Source organism: Scyliorhinus canicula, chromosome 11 (assembly GCF_902713615.1).
Source record: "Scyliorhinus canicula chromosome 11, sScyCan1.1, whole genome shotgun sequence".
Lineage (NCBI taxonomy): Eukaryota > Metazoa > Chordata > Chondrichthyes > Carcharhiniformes > Scyliorhinidae > Scyliorhinus > Scyliorhinus canicula.
This window is the reverse complement of record NC_052156.1, coordinates 30,385,936-30,408,555: the sequence shown is the minus strand read 5'-3', so window position 1 is coordinate 30,408,555 and position 22,620 is coordinate 30,385,936. Positions and strand designations below refer to the sequence as shown.

The 22,620-nt window shown below is 42.6% G+C and overlaps 1 protein-coding gene across 5 annotated transcripts; it reads right to left on the bottom strand.

The window, feature by feature from the left end:
- Positions 1 to 597: 597 nt before the first annotated feature.
- Positions 598 to 22,615, bottom strand: cnbpb (CCHC-type zinc finger, nucleic acid binding protein b). Of its 5 annotated transcripts, XM_038812691.1 has the most exons (6): positions 22,462 to 22,615; positions 9,893 to 10,030; positions 6,924 to 6,986; positions 6,643 to 6,841; positions 4,855 to 4,915; positions 598 to 1,588 (listed from the first exon to the last, which is right to left on the bottom strand). In XM_038812691.1, exons 2-5 carry the CDS (start codon positions 10,011 to 10,013, stop codon positions 4,870 to 4,872), a joined length of 429 nt encoding a protein of 142 aa, XP_038668619.1. In that variant the 5' UTR covers positions 10,014 to 10,030; positions 22,462 to 22,615; the 3' UTR covers positions 598 to 1,588; positions 4,855 to 4,869. The 5 variants fall into 5 exon arrangements, with proteins under 5 accessions (XP_038668619.1, XP_038668615.1, XP_038668616.1 ...); XM_038812687.1 differs by lacking the exon at positions 4,855 to 4,915; XM_038812688.1 differs by lacking the exon at positions 4,855 to 4,915 and having other exon boundaries at positions 22,317 to 22,534.
- Between the last annotated feature and the right edge of the window lie 5 nt (positions 22,616 to 22,620).

Here is a 22,620-nt window from a genome sequence, read left to right as displayed (position 1 = left end):
TCAACTGTTGGGATGAAAGTAGAAATTACACGTGGACAATCAAAATTTGTCCAATTAGTTTAAAGAATTGGGTGAATTATTATAGGGTTGAGACCTCCAGTCTGAATCATGAAGCTACCAGCTCCCTTTACATGCAAAGAAATATCTGTTTTCATTTTTTTTTAAATCCCAATTTCTGTTTCTTCGATTCACTGTTGCCAATTTTGTATCACCTCATTTAACCAAGTTATGTAGTCTCCTAGGGCAGAAAATACCAAAATGCAATTATCCTTGGGTATATCTCCTTCTCCCTGCCCACAAAATATTTCCCAATTTCTTTAGAGGGCACAATAAAGACCCACATCATCAGGAAACAATTCAATCTACTTGTAAATCCTTAAGCAACAAAGCAGCTAAAATTAATCTAAACCCAGCAGAGCTCAGTCTAATGTCAGTTAGAATTCTCATTTTAAACAGCACATGCTTTGGACTTACCTCGAGTGCAAAGTACTCAAACCAGGTTTATACTCTTTTCCTCAAAATTAAATACAAAACTATGCAAGTTGTATGCTGAATATACTGAATACTCTGCAATAATCAAAGATCAGTCAGACAAGCTTTCCCCTTCCTCCTCCAGCTTTATTGATAGTTTAAAATTACATTTCTATAGTTCTAAGACTTCAGTTGCTTTTACCTTCTGTCTTAAAAAACTGATTTCAAGCAAATGATTCTTTACAGTAGTCTAATTGTATTATACAAAAATAACATCTTGATTTCTGTGAAAACACATTCAGCTGCTGTGTAGTTCCAATCCTGTTTGCTATGTGTGTGTTGTGGTATTTCATAATGGGTATAATAGCTGCTAAACTACATTCAAAAATTTATTCAAACCTCTGCTTGAACATCTGTATCTCCAACACCGAGTCTGGTTTCAGCTACTGCAAGTTGGTTACTCCTATGATGCTTTTTTAAAAAAACCTGTACTTTTCAGCTGCAGACAGGTTTGGTCTTTGCTTCTCTGTTTACTCCCACTTTGCTGTTTACTGTACATAGGGCCCCGATACAGATGTTGGTTTATGTGATGAACTGCTCCCAAGATCAAACAATTCAAAGCCAACATTTCAAGAAATCACATGCGGAAGTTTTCAAAGACACTTCCAGGTTTGGTTTCCTCTCAGAATCACTTCCAGAACCCAAAGGGTCACTTATTGGGCTCATTGCTTACCACTCATTAATCCCTATACACCAGTGGTATGGAAAGGGGGTTCTTTTACAAAGCATTATACATAACACCTCTACCAAACTAAACATAAACATTTGTAGTTAAATGCAGAAAGTCAATTTCCACCCCTTTCCCCTCCTTTTACATTTTCACGTAAAGCTCACTTGGCCTGGGACTAGCCTCTATCTGCCAATCGTTGGCCAGTGAAGAGGATTCAGAGGAAATAATACAACCATCAATCAGAAAAAGGAGGGGTGACAAAGAAAGATTTAAGCTGTAGCCTCGATCGTGCATTCCCGTGCAAGATGTCCAGCTTCACCACAGCGGTAGCAGTTCACTTCACTTGCCTTGCTGCAATTGATGGCAACATGACCAGTTTCACCACACCTGTAATTTAAACAAGATAATTTTGACGCTTAAGCTCCAATATGCAAACTGAAAATAAACACTCAAGTTTAAATTCATTATTAGAAGTAAATACACAAGTCCATAGCAAGGAACAGAAAGCATCATGCTCGGTCCATCCAGTGCCCGATTATAGTGGGCATGGTAGTGATGCCGTTTACTCACTATCTGTGATGGCTAGTGCAATCAGGAATTTTTAAAAATCTTCAGATACTAAAATGCAACTTGTTTTAAGTAACAGCTCTGGCATTCAGAGCGCCATCCCTCAGTCAGGTGATTCTCCAAAGTGGAAGTCTGGAGGTAGCCCTTTTCAACTCCAATCGCCCACTCGTGTTGTTGGCGATCCAAATTCGCAATTAATTATGAGGTGGATGTTTTTCAATCTGGGTGGAAGTTTAAAGCCGCCTTTTCATCTTCACCATTACCAGCATGTGGTGTAAACACATCTCAAATCTCAGCAAACATCGGGAAGCCCAAAGAAAGCAACAATTGCACTTTCAACATGTTAACAGCTACTGGAGCTGCCCAAAACTGTGGGTGCAATTAGTTTAAACAGCACCTTTATAACCGACTTGTGGTAATAGCAAATGGCATTCACTCAATACGAGTGGCTGCCTAGGATAAACAGGAACAATACAGGAAATGTTCTCTGCTACCCACCCACAACATAGTAGGTAGCATATAAATCTGGGGAAAACAGCACCATTAATTCTCCATCACAATCAAGTTAGCAAGTCAACTACAAGAATTATTGTAAAATGTTTTCTACAAAAAATAGATATGCTGTCAAAGCTTTTGCCTTGCACGCTTAAATAAATAATTATTGTCACAAGTAGGCCTACATTAACACTGCAGTGAAGTTACTGTGAAAAGCCCCTAGTCGCCACATTCCAGCACCTGTTCAAGTACGCAGAGAATTCAGAATTCTCAGCTGGTACGGGAATTGAATCCATGCTGCTCGCCTTGTTCTGCATCACAAACCAGCTGTCTAGCCCACTGGGCTAAACCAACTTCTGGATAGAATGTCAAATTTCAACAGGAGCAACAATTTGTATTGCATGGGAAAAAATAGAAACGCTGGCAAGTCAACTTTTGATTGACCGCAGTGTTACCATGGAGAATGCACCAGGGAACTATTGCTCCCCCACTTTGTTTAATTCAAACAAAATGGAATACCTGGGCATGACCAGTTTTGCCTGCAGAGGACAGATTCTTGCTTCTGAATATATTGCGAGCCTGACTGACTATCTTAAATTGGTTAACATTAGATGTGATACAATTCAGAATGTATTAATTATGCGAACAAACATTTAGGCTCAGAATGTGGCTCACATCTGCAGATTGCAAATCTGATTTACAACTATTTCAGGGATGTTACTTATGGTGGATCCTCCCCTGGACTGTTTCTCTCTTGTTGGAATTTATCTATTGTATATTCGGAAATAGCCCTTTTTATCTGCCATTGAATGACACCCAAATTGCCAGTTCACTTCACTCGCTCAGTTTCCATGCCCTTGTATTTGCCCTGAAGTTTAAAATACTAGTCTTAGCCCCACTCTCTCCCTCAAAACTGAATGCAATCATATTTTGATTTGATCACCTTCACTACGAGGTCATTAATTAATCCCATCTTTAAAACATTTGTTTAAAAATCCTATGAAATGGGCAGACAGGAGATGAAATTTGACACTTACAAGGGATTGTTTGGTGGCACAATATAAATCAAGCAGTGTGGAAACATACCTGGGAGGTGTACATACATAAACCTTTAGATGAGATGACAGGATGTTGAGATGGCTATTTAAAAAGGGTAAATAGCACATCAGCTTTACTAATAGAGCTAGGGCATTAAACTTAATTAAACACCTGTTAGGCACCAGCTGGAATATGGTGGTCAACTCGGAGCACTGCATTTTAACATGAATGCCAGGGCCCAAGGAGGTGCAAAGATTATCTATTGGAATGCCACCAGAGCCGAAAGGTTTCAGTTATGCAAGTGATGTGGAGAGATTGTGGTTGAGCAGGGTCGATAGATCATGAATGGTTTAGACAGGGAAAGAAAAAAAAACGATTTGCAGAAGGGTCAGTAACCAGAGAACACAAACAAAAGTAGTTGGCAAAAATAAACGGATTTCACAAGGGGAAAACTACAGCGAGTTTAGATTATCTGGAAAATACCGCCTGAAAAAGGGTGATGAAACAGACTTGATAACAATGACTGGAAAAAATTTCATGGCTGCGGGAGGAACACGGAACTGGCACAATTTGAACAGCTTTCTTTCATGGCTGAAGCAGTCAGTGTCCATTTGCAGTAAGGCTTGGACAATCTTTCAAGTCTGGGCTGATATGTAACAGATAATATTTGTGCCACAAGTGCCAATGATGATCTCCAAGGAAAGAATTTAACCATCATTCGAAGACATTACCAAGCTGAACCCCCCCAGTTTGGGAGGGTCAACATCCTGGAATTACCATTGACCACCATCACCGACAGTGTATACCATCTACAACATGCACTGCAGCAACTCACCAAGGTTCCTTCGATGACACCCTTCAAACCAGTGTCCTCCATCACCTAGAAGGATGAGGGCAGCAGATGCATGGGAACACGACTTGTAAATTCCCCTCCAAGTCATACACCATCCTGACTTGGGAACTAGATTACTCTTCGGTTACTGTTGCTGGGTCAAAAGCCCAGAACTCATTCCGTAACGCCACTGTGGTTCTTCCTACAACACATGGACTGCAGCAGTTCAAGAAGGCAGCTCATTACCACCTTCTCAAGGGCAATTAGTAATAGGCAACAAATGCTGGTCTGGCCAACGGTACGCAGATCCCGTAACAAATGTTAAAAATTTCTGTGAATCCACTGTGCAATGAAAGTTATAGTTTATTGGCTACAATGCCTCCTTCTGTAAATGAACCTTTTTTGCACCAGTGTCACCTTCACGGAATTAGACAAATCAAAGGTGGTTTGTTTTAGGCCACGAAGTGGCATGGCTGGTTTGGCAGGTATGTAGAGGGAGAAGCACGATATTGGGTAGGCCACAATAAATTGTGACTCCCAACTGGTTTCCTTCAATGTTTACATCATACACAATACTTTCCTTCCACCCTGCCTCCTATATTCCATTTTCCCTTGTACACAAAGCCTCCCTTTAAAAGCAAATACGGCTGCCGGTTCCATATTTCCATGTTAGAAAGCTCCCAAATTATTTTGATCTATTAATGATCATGTCCAATGTTACCTGTGTCAGAATCCTTCAGAGATTTCTAATCGGTGTCATTAAATTCCAATGTGTATAGTAACTGAAACAAATTCAAATCCCAGATTAAATTGCTCAACTATTTTGATGCACAGAACCTAAACAATTTCAAACCTTAAGAAATAATGCAATTCAGTCCCAATTTTTAAAATCTTTTGTCCTTTTTAAAAACAGATTTTAGTACATTTAGACTCAAATGCAAAACAGTAATTTGGGAAGCAAAAGTCTAGGTGTTTGTCTAGTAAAAGCCAAGGAGCTACAAGTCAAAATTAAGATGTAACAACACTACTGACATGAAAAGAATTCCAATATGACAAGTTTATTTAAGCATTTTCCATTCTAAATGTGTGCAGACAAAACTTCAATAGATACATTGAACACCTAGTTTTTGTTTTAGCTGAGCTAAACTCATGACAAGTACTAGATGATTACCTCCATTTCTTTTCAGGTTTGACAAAGATGCAGTTTGTATATGGTTGACATGCTAACCAATGGTTATTTATCCTTCAAATCTCATACATTACTACACAATCAAATTTGAAGATCAGCTGATCTCATTTCAGTTACTTATGTAATATTTTAGTAATGCATAGCTGGTAGCCCTGAAATGTACTGGTGTAGCATACAGTACCTCAGTGATATGCCAATGTACTGGAATTTTAGTCGTTTAATTTCCTTTGGTTTGCCAGATGTACCAACAAATTTATTCAGCGTTTTTCAAATTAAAATTTTTGAAACAGTGACCAGCTAATGCTTCCTTTACATCAATTTTGCAAGTTCCACAGCTGGCTCAGAAACCTCCCCCTAAGATTACATGTACATTTGGCATTCCACAAAAGGCTCACATCAGACTGTTGGCTGCGAACAGTGGTTGGGCCATATAGACCGCAAGATTTCAGACCTGGTCCACTCAGCCAGGATAGCACTTTAAGCAATGGCATCAAGAACACAAATAATAGGACTACGACATACAGTCACTCAAGTGTGCTCTGTCATTCAGCAAGATTATGGTCTTCATCCGACTCCACTACTAGTCCCACATCCAGAAACCTTAATGTATATTCAGTGACCGAGCACCTAAAGCCCTCATGGCAGATAACAATATTTATTTCCAAAGCGACTGGGGGTGCTGAGAAACGAGAGAAAAAAAGACATAACCCAGTAACAGCCCCCATCTTGTATGCACTCATGTAGACTTGGGCCTCAGCTGTAATGCCTGGTTTTTGGAATAACCACACTGAGGGGCTTATTTAATGGGATGGACACATGGGCAAACCTCAGGAAGGCACTCCCTTTTAGCCTAGTAGTCAATAGTGGCATTAGACAAAGGATAGAGCCAATATTGACATTAGACAAAGGGGCAAGGTGTGGAGAAAACAAGTTCCTGTATTTCCCCATGTCACAAAAATATTACTGGCCAACATACTGAATTCACAAGTCTAAATGCTTTCCTAACATTCCCATTAACGACGACGACATGAATTTTTATATACCCTGCACTTTCATGAATGCTTCACTACTTTTATCTACACAGTAGTGATGTTTTTATATCCAAGGCAGCAAATGGACAGTTGCACAAATAAAGTATTCAAAGTATGAATGTCCAGTGTGTGTTTGGATTGTGTAAAGTTATTCTTCCAGCAGACATTCACAGTCCAAGCGAAATGTTGCTTATTTTCAGAAGATATTTATTATTAGATGATTAGCAGATTAATCTACAACACACCAGCCAGGATTAAAATTCATCAAAATTGGCCACCTGCTTCATACCTATAGCACTTGACTTTGGTGCAATCCTTTTGAATATGCCCAAATTCTCCACATGAATAACATTTCTGCTCATCAGCATGATCACAGTCACGGGCCAGATGTCCAGGTCTGCCACAGTTATAGCAGCATTGCTCCCTCTCCTTCTTTGGCTCCTTGCAATCTTTGGCAATGTGGCCACCCTTGCCACAGTTGTAGCAGGCTGAAATGTGACAGCATAACAATTATTTTTGTTGCAACAAGTTATTTTGGCCCACCACCACTAAAAATGTTTGTATATTTACCATCTTCCTGGAGCTCACAATCCTTTGCAAGGTGGCCCGATTCACCACAGCGATAGCAGATATCTGGAAATGGAAGTATATAGATTTAAAATGAGTTCATCAGCAAGTAATTTTTAAAATGCATGAGATAACATGAGCATGTGTAGAGCAGATATTTAATTATCACTTGGAATTCCTATAATTCTGAGAATGACTAATGCTGAAAACAAATACTGAATACAAAATGTAGGCTGCTGCATCAGAATATAATTTAAAGTTTTCTAATAATGTGTACATGTGCAATTCTAATTTCTTTACCCACACAAGTTCTCCATTTTGTTGAAGCATGCACCCATGTGTCATGGGATATGCCCCAATACTTGATTGCTATGTGGAGACTATGATCACTAGTGGAACTATTTATTTCCAGCGAATGTGTCTAAGCACGGCGTCAATCAAATGTTTGGTGAGCATTACTTGTCAAAAAGTACTAAAAAGTATGTATGTAACTGAAAGAGTTGCCAGGCAATCTGAAGAGACACATACTAATTCAGATGATAATTTGAAACTGCAGGACAACGGAAGGAACTTCCTTTTCCACCTGAAGTTTATCCAACTTGGGCATACTTTGATGTCCGGGGGGGGGGGGGGGGGGGGGGGGGAAAGAGAGAGAGAGAGAGAGAGAGAGAGAGAGAGAGAGAGAGAGAGAGAGAGAGAGAGAGAGAGAGAGAGAGAGAGAGAGAGAGAGAGAGAGAGACATTCCACTTGCAGCCTTAATGCAATATTTATTTGTAATAGTTAGATCCGGAGTGGTCAAACTCCATTTGGGATTACTGATGCCATCATAAAAACAGAGCGACCAAACATTTGATGGCTTTTGCCACAGGAGATATAACATGTTACCAAATAATTTGACAGAGCCTGCCCATGTTATGGGTCCATTTTATTGGGAAAACGCGATCACTGAGACAACCTCACTATTTGCGACTTTGTACTCTTGCAGGGCGTGGGCCAGGAGCAGTTTATTTTCAAATGTAGGTTAGTCATAGAAGAATCAGAAAAACACTGGCACAATTTCATGGCTAGTGGAGAAACAACACCACTTGCCAGTGCCCTGGAAGAAAGCTGCCCACAAAAGATTGAACGATCGATGATATGGATTTCCCCATCGCTGATGTCAGTTCGAATCTGACACTAAACCAAGGGGATTTCCAAATGTATGGCATGAAGGTAAAGTAGCCAATGATATTGAATTTTCATGTTTAATTCAAATGTGAGAGAAATATACATACATGATTATGGTAAAAAGCTGAAATATCAACAAGTAATTTCAAAAATGTGAATTTCATAAATGGAGAAATTTTGCATTGCACACCTTGTTTAAGGACATTGAAATTATTCAGGTGATTATGAACTTCGTCTGCCATTAAAAACATGACAAGATTTATTTCGCCCCACCCCAAGTCAGATTAATAGTATGAACGGGCAGATTTGTCAGTTCTATGACTTTACTTGACTGCAGGCATACACAAAGCCATGCCCATCTTTCGTGGAACTCCAAGGCTGAATCTGAACTCAAATAGGACACCAAGTCTGAATAGACAACCAACCTCAAGACTGCGCCAGAGAGAGGGATGCAGTCAGTGACTAGGGAGAAGAGTCAGTGGTAAGGACAGAAGACAATGGCTTCAGTCATCCTAATATTTAAATGGAATGAACTGTTGCTCATCCACACCGGATGTCAGATAAGCAGCACTTTTAGAGATAACGCAGAGGTGATGGGGAGGTAGAATCAGTGGAGACCATTCAGCCCATCGAGTCTGCACAGGCCAGGGCAGCATGGTGGCACAGTGGGTTAGCCCTGTTGCCTCACGGCACTGAGGTCCCAGGTTCGATCCCGGCTCTGGGTCACTGTTCATGTGGAGTTTGCACATTCTCCCTGTGTTTTCGTAGGTTTCACCCCCACAACTCAAAGATGTGCACGGTAGGTGGATTGAACTCGCTAAATTGCCCCTTAATTGGAAAAAATGAATTGGGTACTCTAAATTTATAAAAAAATAAAATTTAAAATAAAAGAAAGAGTCTGCACAGGCCCTTGGAAAGAATACCCAACTTGAGGCCATTAAGGGGCTATTTAGTATGGCCAATCCACTTAACCTGTAATCTTTGGATTGGGTGTTGTCAGTGCACTCACTGAAGTCATGTTTGTGGATGTCATTAAGGGACATTAAGTGAGAAATAGAAGCAGACCTAGGACGGATTCTAAGGAGACATCAGAGGGAACCACGTATCAACAAGTAGAGGGGCATTATAGGTGATTCCCTGCCTACCATGAGAATAACTAAAATCAAGAACATATAGCCCCTCACAGGTGGATATCAGTGGAGTGGCCACCGTTGAGAAGGATAGATATATCACAGTCACAAATTGTACAAGAGCCATCTGGTAACTGGGCAGATGTGGAAACCCAATGGAAGGGATTCAGCCATGGAGTTTCAGGAAAGATGGGTTATGGATTTGACTAGTTAACATGCTCAAGGGGTTTTCACTCACTTCAAAATCCTCAAATATGTTCACAGCATGTCACCCATTATTTGACAAAGGAAAACTTTTAATTTCAAATTACAAGGCAATTTCTATGGAAATGAGCTGTGACACATTTAGTTGCGAAAAATAAAACCACATCCTTCAATTAGTTAAATTAGATCAGAACTATCAAATCCAATATCAAAATATATGTCTGAAATAGGCAGGATTTTATTTTAGACTCCGATTCATGCTTAAAAATAGGAATGATTGTTCAATTACACTAACAAAACTAGGGCTATATTCAAGGTGAGAGATTATTGACTAGCTAATTTGGGATTCCACACAAGACTGCGAGGAAGAACTGGGACATCCTAGGACACTTTTGATCTTCTGGTTTAATAGGCTTGCTAGTTTTGCTCCAAGCTTCTCTGCTAAGACTAAAAAGCAAATCCTCATGTTACCTCTTGAAGCAGTGAAACTTCCTCTGCCACGACCTTTAATCCGACTGCGGCCACCTGCACTTGGGCAGTCACGTGCCCAATGCCCAGTATACCCACATGCAAAGCACTCCTGGTTGCTCATGGTGAAGTATATTCAGTCTAAAAGGAAAAAGATAGGACACTGTCAAAATCATGCTTTATTTTCTTTTAAAAGTTTTATATTTCTACTTAGCAACTTGAGGATAGTTCATGTTTGCATTCTTGGGACTAGGAATTGTTCAATGCCAACTTGTCTTTTTTTTTTTACAAATGCAATCTATAAAGCAACCAAGAAATATTGTCCTAAGTTAAAAAGAACTATTGTGAAGTTGTACAAGTACCTACAGATTATCTAGAAATGGAACAGTAATGCCCGAGCCACCCACTGAATGCATAAGCAACTTGTAAATGGTATTCACAGCAAAAGCCAGTCACAGTACAAGATTAGTCTGCTCCTTTTCTCATTTGTTCAACATTTAGATCAAAGAGTCACATTACCAATATTTTCATATCACTGTACTTTGATCTCCTCCTTTCTTGAGTGTGTAGCTTGGCCAGCACCAGTGGCCAAGCTGGATACAGCTAATATACAACTGGTAGGATGCCTTCTTCACCACCCGTTACCAGATACTATGGAAGCATTAGCTCCTGGGCTGTTTGCACTGATTCGTCCATGCAATGATTCACCCATACAAAAAAAAATTAGCAATCACTGCTAAAAGAAACAGAATATCGAACAGTACAGCACAGGTCCATCAGCCCACGATGTTGTGCCGACCATCTATCCTAATCTAAGATCAACCTAACCTACACCCTTTCAATTTACTGCTGTCCATGTGTCTGTCTAAGAGTCACTTAAATGTCCCTAATGACTATGACTCCACCAGCTCTGCTGGCAGTGCATTCCACACTCCAACCACTGTGTAAAGAACCTACCTCTGACATCTCCCAAGTATGTCCCCTCGTAACAGCCATTTCCACCCTGGGGGAAAGTCCAACAGTTGTGGAAAGTTTTATTTGCACAATATTTTTGGTGTATAGGAGCCCAAAACCAGCAGGTTTTGACACATGAAGAGCCAATCACCAAATTAAAATACAAGATGTAGACACAAGGGCATGCTGGGATCTGTAGCCTTGAATCTGGGACTTCAGTGGAGTGTGGTTTTGAAAATCTTAATGAAACTCAGATTGAGAAAGCCCTGCAGCTTTCAATTCAACATACTTGCAAGCAAGCATTTCAGAAGTAAATGTTGCAGAAGATTTAAATTTTTTTGTCTTAGAATTTTACAACTTTGTTTTCCAGACAGTTCCTAAGCCAGCAGATAAGGCATTAAAATATTTGCAACTATTGATTTCCCCTAATATTGCTCAACTTTAACCAATTGTTTGATTCTTTGAAATGCATGTTTTTCCATTGTTGTTTGATATGGCCCAGTCCCGTTTCTACTGTGATTTGTTGCTGTTTAATAAAAGAAAATCTGCAAAAGCAAACATACTGTATACAGAAACAGTTACAGCATACGTGATAATTGCACTTCCAGCAGCTGAATTTGATATTTCCATCTTTCCACATATCCACAATGCAGTTATAAAAACTGATCGCCTGCAATGAATCCACTTTGACACTCCGCTGAACGTACCAATTTCAGCTGAACTTGGGTAAAGATATATTGAAATTAGGTTCAATGATTCAGCATGGTCCTATGCTCAGTTACCTAGCAAAACGTCGGCCAGTGCCACGGTACATCATTAAAAATTTGAAAAGATTGGCCCAAATAGTGAGGCAGTGCTCTTACCATTAGAGAATATCCACACATGAACAGATAAACGGAGAAGTCAAGAAACTGCTGTCCAAATTGTTTTGCACTTGAAAACTGCACTATACCAATATCTCACCCAAGAGACTTGCCATTGAAAGACTAAGAACATGAAGTTGCATCACTTAAAAACAATAAATACTTGAATCCAAGTATAACTGAGCGTCGACAAATGACATAAGTTAGCTCCCTTTTCTTGCCACTGATGCTGAGATTGTCCAGTATTTTCTTTGTTTCGGATTCCAGCAGCCACGGTAATTTGCTTTTATAACTGAACTTTGATTGGATCAAGTCTTGATTACTGCCGAACAACTTCAGTTTATTTCTTTTGGGTGATTTTTAAATAATTAGATATAATTTCATTTTATCCCAGACACACCATTGCTTACATAGTTCGCATGTTCCAACAGGGAGCCTCGCTGTTTCAGCTTTCTAATTACAAGTTGCAGTTTATTGGTCTAGGGACAAGCACATGGGTAATGAACGACAAGCACTGTCAGTTCACCACTGACCACAAGCCATTGAGGATATGATACTTAGTTACATGTTCCTAGCCAGAAAGCCTTGGCTCATATGCACAAAGAACACCGCAGCTGACCTACCAGTTGGTTACTAACACATTTGGAACTTCCCCCAGCAATACTAATTGCCAAAGGAGAAAGGAAAACAAAAATTGATGAAAAGAATTAATACAATCAGAGCTGAATAGACAGCACTCCCAGTGAAAAAAAAGCACTGGGTGAATGCAATTAAACCTACATCGGTTGATTAAATGGCAAAAAACATCGACATGAGGCCTGCATGGCAAACAATTATATCCAGTCAATGCTAACATGCTGTTAAATGAAACCTTGCTCATGCATCTAACCTATCTAGAGTGGCTGGCACCACTTAAGGGGAAGCGACCAGGGAAGACTATTTTAAAACTGGCAATGTGTAAATGAGACACGGTTAATTAACTGCCTCAGATCCTCGAGGCAGTGGTTTTTCAAAGTGGCAGGTGAAAACTTCCTTTTAATGTTGAGACTCCATAGTTATTAACAGATCAAGCTCCAAATTAAAATGCTATGCTGCTGAAGCTGACCCATGAGACCATATTAGAAACACAAAAGGGTGGCATGGTGGCACAATGGTTAGCACTGCTGCTTCGTAGCAGGGTCCCAGATTCAAATCCTGCTTGGATCACTGTCTGCAGAGTCTGCACGCTCCTCCAGTGCCTGCGTGGGTTTCCTCCGGTTTTCTCCAACAAGTTGCGAGAGACGTGCTAGATGGTGAACTGGACATTGAATTTTCCCGTTACCTGGACAGACGCTGGAGTGCGGCGACTAGAGGATTTTCACAATAACTTCATTGCAGTGTTAACATAAGCCTACTTGTGACAATAATAAAAAGATTATTAGTAAAACCCCATGAGACTGTCAGCATTCTGTAGTAGTATCTTCCTAGAGTATCTAGTAAACAGGCATTTATTTTGCTATTGCCCTTCACATAGTGCTACATGAGGGGTTAGATTTTCCACTTTCAGAAAGATGAAGACGGCACAAAGGAACTGGCTGAAGTCTGCACCCGATGTGCATTGCCCTCACCGCCTTTGAATCCGATTAAAGGGAGCTGATGAGGAGAAAGCAGGCTACCCTTTCGCATTAAAAGCGACCACTACATGTGTCAAGAATATCAGCCAGCTGGCAAAAGTTTAAACTTTAATAAAAAGCAATTACAAAAGTATGACGGTGGAGGTGCCCAAAATAGACTTGAGGCAAGATGGTAGATAAGCAGCGAGAAACATTTAGGAATTCTCATTCTTAGACGCTCTTGTAGTTGTGGCTCGTGCTAAAACTGGAGCCTGGGATCATATAGCACCATGGCAGCTGCTGCAATTTAAATGTATTAAAATCGGCAGTTTTTTTAAATTTTAAGAGTACACGAGTGGAATGTGCAAACTTCACACGGACAGTGACCCAGAGGCGGATCAAACCTGGGACCTCAGCACCGTGAGACAGCAGTGCTAACCAATGCGCTACCATGCTGCCCTTAATAAAATCTGCAATCTTGAGCAGTAGTCTCAGTAATGGTTACTGCAATGTCATTAGTCTTCTGAAATATAAAGAGCTTCTGCAGCTCTCCTGGGCAAGAGAATTCCAAAGATTCACCACCCTCAGTGAAGAAATTAGCAGTCTTAACATGGCCTATGATATGTCCTCTGGTTTTAGACTCACCAGCCAATGGTAACATTTTCTACACCTACCTGCCAGCCTGTAAATCATTCAAGTTTTGAGTGTCCCTTGTATCTGTGCAGGTCCACTGAAAGAGCAAGTCACCCAACACTATTCTTCTGCAAATCTTTCTCATTTCAGACAATTGCCTTCTGAAAGCTTCAACTAACCCTGCAGCATACTCGGGCAATGCATTCCAGATTGTAGCCATTTGCTCCAAGAGATGGCTTCCCCTAATGCCATCAATGCTTTTGTTTCACAAATTACATTAGGCTGGGCCCTCTGGTATTCCTATCCTTCCACCAATGGAATTTCTTCCTACCTACACCTGGAGCCGTTTGATCTCCTGGAGGAATACGCTGGCATTGGAGGAAGTTCAAAAAAAAGTTTCACGCATTAATTCCTGTGCTGAAGTGATGGTCTTATGGTTGAGCAGGTTGAACCTTTCAATGCCAGGAATCATGCTAGAGAAAGCTGGCCACAGTATCACAAGAATTGGAACAACCATGAGTGGTTGACGTCAACGCATGTCTCTTCAATTACCATATTTCAGGCTTAGTGCAGTCAGGTATTTCAACCATGGCAGCCAAACACAGACTACATTCACAGAATTCTCTCTGCTAAGACAGGATAGCACAAGAGGTGTGCACATTTGCATGTCCTAATCCCCAGTAAGAGAGCAACAGGTGAAAGGGGCTGTGGATACTGTTATCACATGCAAACCAAGCAGAAAAGGGACTGTGTAATTGTCTCCTTTTGACTGCCATGAATCTCGATAAGTCCTGAGCTGCCAAGTAGATTGGCTAGGAAAAATCATAGCATTTACAGTGCAGGCCATTCGGTAAATTGAGTCTGCACCGGCCCTCAGAAAGAGCACCGTATCTCCACCCTATCCCCGTAACCACACTGTACCTTTTTGGACACGAGAAAATTTATCATTGCCTTAAATAACTAAGCACCAAGAGTTGTAAGACAAATAGTAATAATCTTTATTGTCACAAGTAGGCTTACATTAACACTGCAATGAAGTTACCGTGAAAAGCCCCTAGTTACTACATTCCGGCACCTGTTCGCATACGCTGAGGGAGAATTCAGAATGCCCAAAGTACCTAACAGCACGTCTTTCAGGACTTACAGGAGGAAACCCACGCAGACACGGGGAGAACGTGCAGACTTCGCACAGATAGCGACCCAAGCAGGGAATCGAACCTGGGACCCTGGAGCTGTGAAGCAACTGTGCTACATGCTGAAAAATAGTTTCAACAAGTAATATTCAGTTCTATCTATGTGGAGGCTGCAGTCAGCCAGGTCATCAATGGGTAACCATTGCTGTCCAGTAGCCATTCTTAGGGCAGCATGGTAGCATTGTGGATAGCACAATCGTTTCACAGCTCCAGGGTCCCAGGTTCGATTCCGGCTTGGGTCACTGTCTATGCGGAGTCTGCACATCCTCCCCGTGTGTGCGTGGGTTTCCTCCGGGTACTCCGGTTTCCTCCCACAGTCCAAAGATATGCAGGTTAGGTGGATTGGCCATGATAAATTGCCCTTAGTGTTGGGTGGGGGTGTTAACCTTGGGTAGGGTGCTCTTTCCAGGAGCCGGTGCAGACTCGATGGGCCGAATGGCCTCCTTCTGCACTGTAAATTCTATGATCTTATATCCTGTAGTAGCCCAATGTGGTATAGTTCACCCCACAATGTGCACAGCAAACCCAGCGTGATGTAATGAGGCTTCCGGTACTCAAAATCAAGACGTTTCCAACTTAATCAGGACTGTAGACATTACAGATAGAGGTGTGGGATCTCTCAATTAATAGATCAGGTCAAAGATCTCAAGGTTCGATCCTGGCTCTGGGTCACTGTGTGGAGTTTGCACATTCTCCCCATGTTTGCATGGGTTTTGCCCCCACAACCCAAAAACAAATGTGCAAGCTAGGTTGATTGGCCACGCTAAATTGCCCCCGAATTGAAAAAATGAATTGGTACTCTAAATCAACAAAAAAACGAAGATCTTAAGCCCCGTCACATCAGCCATTTACTTGCGCTATTCATGACTAACAGGAGGAAGTTCCACAAACATCCCCATGCTCAATGATGAAGAGTCTAGCATGCAGATGCAAAAAGGCAAAGCAGAATCAGTGGAATCTCCAGCCAGGAGCTTCAAGTTGATGATCCATCTCAAGCCTCCTCTTGCGATATGCAAATTAATTCCAACCCCCAAAAACTGCTGAATACAGAAAAGTGTATGGGACCTGACAAGATGCCATCTGTAGTTCCAAAGAACTAACTGCACCTCTAGCCAAGTTGTTTCAGTGCATCTGCAACACTATCTATACTCTTGTGGAAAATTGCCTAGTTCTGTCCTCAAACAAATCCCATCCCAGGCTACTTGGGCGATGGAAGGTGTTGACTTTCCAAGTGGCACTTGCTGACCAATAACCTGCTTCATAATTCTCAGTTGGGTTCTGCCAGCAGCTTTCTGTTCCAGGCTGCAATATAGCTTTGGTTCAAGCATGGACATAATAGCTGAATTCAGAGGTGGGGGCACCAAGGAGTCGGAGCAAAATTGAAGTTAATGGGTATCTGGGGAAACCTCTCGCATGATTGGGGTCACACCAATTACAAAAGTAAGACGGTCATGGTTGCTAAGGCCAATCATTTCACTCTTGGGATATCACTGTAGGGGTTCCTCAGGGTAGTGTCCTGGATCCAATCATCTTTAGCTGCTTCAATGACCTTCCCTCCATCATAAGGATGAGATTTCCACAGATTAGTGTTCAGTATTATTTTCAACATTCTATGCTTGCTTTCCCTTGATGCTCACTGTCATCCCCTACCACCCTGGGGGCTTACCAGGAACCAACCACAAATACTGAACAGCATCATTACCGAACACCCAACATCAACATCCTGGCAGTTACAAATGATTAGAACTTCAACCTGATCAGCAATAACTGGCTTCAGGCTATCAGAGGGCTGGAATTTTGCAATGAGTAATTCACCATCCAAGTCTCAAATCCTGTCTATCAACAAAGCACCTCAGTAGTGTGATAGAATACTCCACACTTGCCTGGTTGAGTGCAGCTCCTGTAAGTTTAATACAATCCAGGCCAAAGGAGCTTGCTTGACCAGCATCCAATTCATTACTTGCAAAGTAGTTGGTGTACCGTCTGCAAGTTTCACTGTGAAACTCCCCTCTAGCAACACTATGGGTGTACCTAAAACATGCATACATAAGCTCAATGAGCATATTGTTACGTCGAAAACAATTGTTGTTTTTTAAAAAAAAAACACTTGTCCCCCCCCCCCAACCCAAATAGCATTCAATTTTGAAGTACTGGGGTGGCACAGTGACATAGTGTCTCCCTTTTACAACCCAAAGATGTACAGGGTAGGTAGATTGGCCATGCTAAAATTGCCCGTTTATTGGAAAATAATTGGGCACATTAAACTTGTAAAAATAAATTTGAAATAAATATATGCTTAATGGTTAACGGTCAATTCTTAATTTAAATCCAGGGATACAAGATCCAATATGATTGCAACAAAGCTTTTATATCAAAATCATGTGCACACGTCAGAAGGAGCTCTGCTGATCATACTGATGCAGTGAATTCAATGTTTGAGATTCTCAGTTTTAACTGATAGTTGAGATAACTGGTTAGCACAGTTGCTTCACAGCTCCAGGATCCCAGGTTCGATTCCCAGCTCGGGTCACCGTCTGCGTGGAGTCTGTACGTTCTTCCCGTCTGTGTGGGTTTCCTCCCAAATTCCAAAAATGTGCAGGTTAGCTGGATTGGCCATGCTAAATTGCCTAGTGTACAAAAAGATTAGGTGGGGTTACTGGGATAGGGTGGCGGTTTGGGGTGCTCTTGCCAAGGTTTGGTGCAGAGTAGATGGGCTGAATGGCCTCCTTCTACATTGTAAATTCTATACATCTGTAAGATAATGCAGCACATAAGGATAAGAAAGAGACTATTGAAACCAATCCCTCTAGCACACTCCCACCCAGAATACAACTGTACCTGGAATAATCTGGAATTCTGCCCCATTTCGGATATCATTTAAAAAACGTATACTGGAGAGTTCTTAGATATGTTGAGATAGGTGGCTTACTAATTTTCATGTGCCTTTTATTTAATTTCCTAGGTACTGCATTCATTAAGGGATTAAGGGTTATGGTGTTCGGGTCGGAAAGTGGAGCTGAGTCCAGAAAAGATCAGCCATGATCTAATTGAAAGGCGGAGCAGGCTCGAGGGGCCAGATGGCCTACTCCGGCTCCTAGTCCTTATTACAAATTCCAAAGTGCTCAAGCTGCCAATATTAATCTAAATGCTATTCAGTAAACTCCTAATTCTCAAGTTCTCCAGGCCTTGCCTTTGTCCTACCCTATTCCCAGCCATTCCCTAACGTTTGACTAGAAGAAAAAAAAATGCTTTAAAAAAATGTTTACACAAATCTCTCTGCTAGACTTCTCTTCTGAATTTCTGTGTCTAGAGATTAATATTTAATTCCTGGAGATTTGGCATCCATAGTTACAATTGCACGTAGTATTTTTCTGCATCTTGGGCAATTGATAGTGCGAGGAGGTAGTCTCCATCAATGTTTGACACCATGACTCAATTTGTACAAGATTTTGTAAACGCAATAAGCCATCCACCCATACAACACAAGTCAACCCAAATGCAAAATGCTATCCTTTAACTAGTTTGATATAAAACGCTTTAACTGAAAGATACAAAAACAGTTCCACGTCTCAATTCCAACTCAACTAAGATTAAATTAAAAGGATATTACAAAACCATCCTCGTGTACAAACTAAATGCAGTTTTACAAATGCTCATCTCAACAAATCCTGTACTATGTATAATATTCTCATTACTAACTTAACAATATCAGAGTTGTGGGCACCAGACCAAGAAATCTTAAAATGAGACATTCACAAACAAGAGCTAGGTAACCAGAGAATGACTCACCACAAGAAACTTGTTACAAAATGGAAACTTAATAGTATTGGTTGAGCAAATTGCTTATCAAATGCACCCAAGTTGAAGCCAAATTTGTAGGTGGGCAAACCGATACAAGTGGCACAATTTTAATTACCTATTCCACCCTCCCACCCGAAAATATTTTAGTGCCCAATTCTCCTCTTCCCCTGTGCACACAATGACCCAGGACCAGGATCAAAACTGGGACTTCAGTACCATGAGGCAGCAGTTCTAACCACTGCACCACCGTGCTGCCCTTTAAATACCTCTTAATTGCATCTAGCTTCCCAAATATATTGACCAACCTGACTGTGCACAACAGGAATAAACAAAACTGGTTTTGTACATTCCTCTGCTGGAATTAGGCTGCATGGCACGGACATATTTATTTTAGGGGCTGCACCAAGTGTAATAGCAAGACTTGATTTGGAAACTTCACTCTTGTCAGACTGGGTGGCACAGTGACCAGCACTGCTGCCTCACAGCATTAGGGGCCAGCAAACCAATTCAGGATTTGGACAACTGCCGCGTAGGGTATGCACATTCGTTACGACTGCGTGGGTTTCCCCTGGGTGCTCCAGTTTCCTCCCTATGTTCAAAGATGTGTGGGTTAGGTGGATTGGGCATGCTAAAATTGCCCCTCAAAGTGTCCAACAGTTAGGTGGGGTTATGGGGATAGGATGGAGGAGTGGGCCTAAGTAGTGCTCTTTCAGAAGGCCAGCGCGGATTAGACAGGCTGAATGGCCTTCTTCTGCACTGCAGGAATTCTATGAGACTAAGCTGTTCACTCACCTGTTAACTAAGAGTAAACATACATATATAAATGACAATGATTTATCAAATTTAATAAAGCAGCAAATATGACATAGCTCAAACTTGTGGCTGCAATGCATTTATTTTCACAGCGAGATTTAAATACAGCAATCGCAAACTTAAGCCTCCTGTGCATGCCAGGTTTCCTTCACCCCATTATTGGCAGCCATGCTATCAGCTGTCTAAGCCTCAAGCTCTAGAATTCCTTCCCTGAACCCCCCTGCCCTCGAGAAGCGCATTAAAACTTCTGACCAACACCTGTCCCAATATCTCCTTACATGGCTCAGTGTCAATTTTTTGTCCAATAATTCTCCTGTGAAAGAGGAATATTTTGCTGTTAAAAGCACTATGCTGGTGCTATTTCAAATGTCATCAAGTTCAACAGTTAGACCAACCCAAGGGGACAGTTACAGTTGAATGCAAAGGAATGGAATGTAGTAACAAGGCTAGGTGGGAAAAAAACAGCAACCCATGGGTGCATAACATATTTAAAGACATGTAGCTGTAAGTAGAAGTTCAATTTTTCACAAAGGGAATTATAAAAGCAAAGGTGTGATGCTCTATTTCGCAAAGACATAAGCGAGACTAGTTAGAATGCTGCTTTTGTTTGAAGAGAGAAAGAAGTCTAATCAAGGTGTCCAAGATTCTTCTGGTCAAAGTAAGCATCCGTACATTTTTATTCATTCTTGGGGTGCGACCATTGCTGCATCTCCAAGTGTCCTTGAGCTGAATGGCTTGCCAGGCCATTGCAGTTGAATATCAATCACTCTGCTGCAGGCCTGGCGTTATGTCGAGCAGACCACGCAAGAGTGGCAGTATTTAAATTCCACTATTTCCGAGGTGGGATCTGAACTCCAGCCTTTGGATACTATACCAGTAACATTATCACTAAACTACCACTCTAGTCAGTGGAGTCAGGATTAGCACAAGAGCAAGAAGTTAGAGCGACTAGTGAATCACAAGATCAGGTTTATGCAGCTGGGTAGTACAGTTGAAAAGCACCGACATGGTAGGTCAAAACGCTCTCCGTTACTTTCCCTGGATTGGAATAACTACTAAAAATAAATAAAGAACAAACAATCTCCCAAAACGTGTATTAACATTTTCTAGGAGCAGCATGGTCAGCCACTGCAGATGAGAGCACTGTCTAATATTAATTGGCACCAAATATAAGGTCCAACAATGGGTGGGAGCTTTTTACAAGCTGATAAATATAATTTTGTAATTTATTCATGGACGCATACTTACCCTTTATTCCCCCCACTCCAAATAAATGACAAACAGTCACAAGTATAACTAAAGTGGGTTTGGGGGAGGACAAATAATAAGAATTCTCCTTTGCTAAGTAGTTAAAAAATACGTAGTACGTTATCCACTTTCGGCAGAAACACCGAGAAAGGGTAGGTCTGGGCCAAAAGAGCGCGGCCAGGACAGGCCACCGCCCCACGCGGAATATTTCAATTCCTTTCCCGCCAAAGCCCAACTCACTGCAGGTTTCGGGCTAAAATTCGGGGGTGGGGAAGAGATGAGAGATCCGTCGTTTAACGCTCCCCTGACCCACACCCCTCCCCAAAAATGAATCGGCTCACACGGCCAGCCGAAGCCATGTGGCGCATGAAACGTGGCCTCGAAGTAGACTTGGACGCCAGGCGTATGGCGCACACGGGCCTGCACGACCGGCCCGTTTCAACTCGGCCTTCCCCGGATGTCAAGCGTGGCGGCGCCAAAAGGCGGTTACAGAAGCAGCGCCTCCCCCCCCCCTCCAAAAGAAAACCCCTCGGTGTGAAAAAAAATACCGCGGTAAAAATGACGGTTCCCCAGAGAGTCAGGTCCCGGGCGCCAAAGCCGGAGGGGAAAGAAAGCTGTGGGAAGGCGGCGAAGGGGCCCGGGGAGAGAGGCGTGGACAACCTTGGGGGGGGGGGGGGGGGGGGAGAAGAGAGGCGGAGGGCTGGGGGGGGGGGGAAGAGAGGCGGAGGGCGGGGGGGGGGGGGGGAGAAAGAGAGGCGGAGGGCTGGGGGGGGGGGAGGAGAAGAGAGGCGGAGGGCTGGGGGGAAAGAAAGAGAGGCGGAGGGTTGGGGGGAGAAAGAAAGAGAGGCTGAGGGTGGGGGAGAGAAAGAAAGAGAGGCTGAGGGTGGGGGAGAAGAAAGAGAGGCTGAGGGTGGGGGAGAAGAAAGAGAGGCGGAGGGTTGGGGGGGGGAGAAGAAGAAAGAGAGGCGGAGGGTTGGGGGGGGGGGGGGGGGGGGGAGAGGAGGAGAAGAGAGGCGGTGGGGGGAAGAAAGAGAGACGGAGAGCTTCGGGGTAGGGCGGCTCGACACGCACCACGCAGCTTGTATTTTCGGGCCTAGCGGCAAACACGCGCCTAGCCGCCCGCGCACACCCACCAGGGACACCGCCGCGTTGTGAGTTGAAGGTACCTCGGCTGGGGAAATTTTCCAGGCTAAAGACCCGTTAGACGATCGATGGTCTGAGGAGGGCGACGGGGTGGTGAAAAGAGGCGGCTGGGGGAGGGAGAAGAGAGGCTCGAGCCGCCAGCCTGACGCACAGGCCGCAATGCGCCGTCAGAAATTCACTTGTTTACCTCAGCACTTCTCCACAGTTTAACCCTCGGGAGCCCGGCCAGCCCAGGGAGGGGAATGGGGGAAAAGGCAGGTTTCACCGCGTCGCACTCAAGGCCGTAACGCGGTTTCGTCTTTATTTTTCTCTCTCCCTTCTGATCTACTCACGGTCTCAGCGCTGAGCTCTCTCTCCTTTTTTTCCTCCCCCCCTCTCAGCCTCACGACCGCTGACTTTCGGTTTTTTTTCTCTCTGACTGCCCGCGTCACGCGCTTTGCACACGAGGGAGAAAAAGGGCGGGGCCCTCTGCACACGGAACCTGTGGGTGG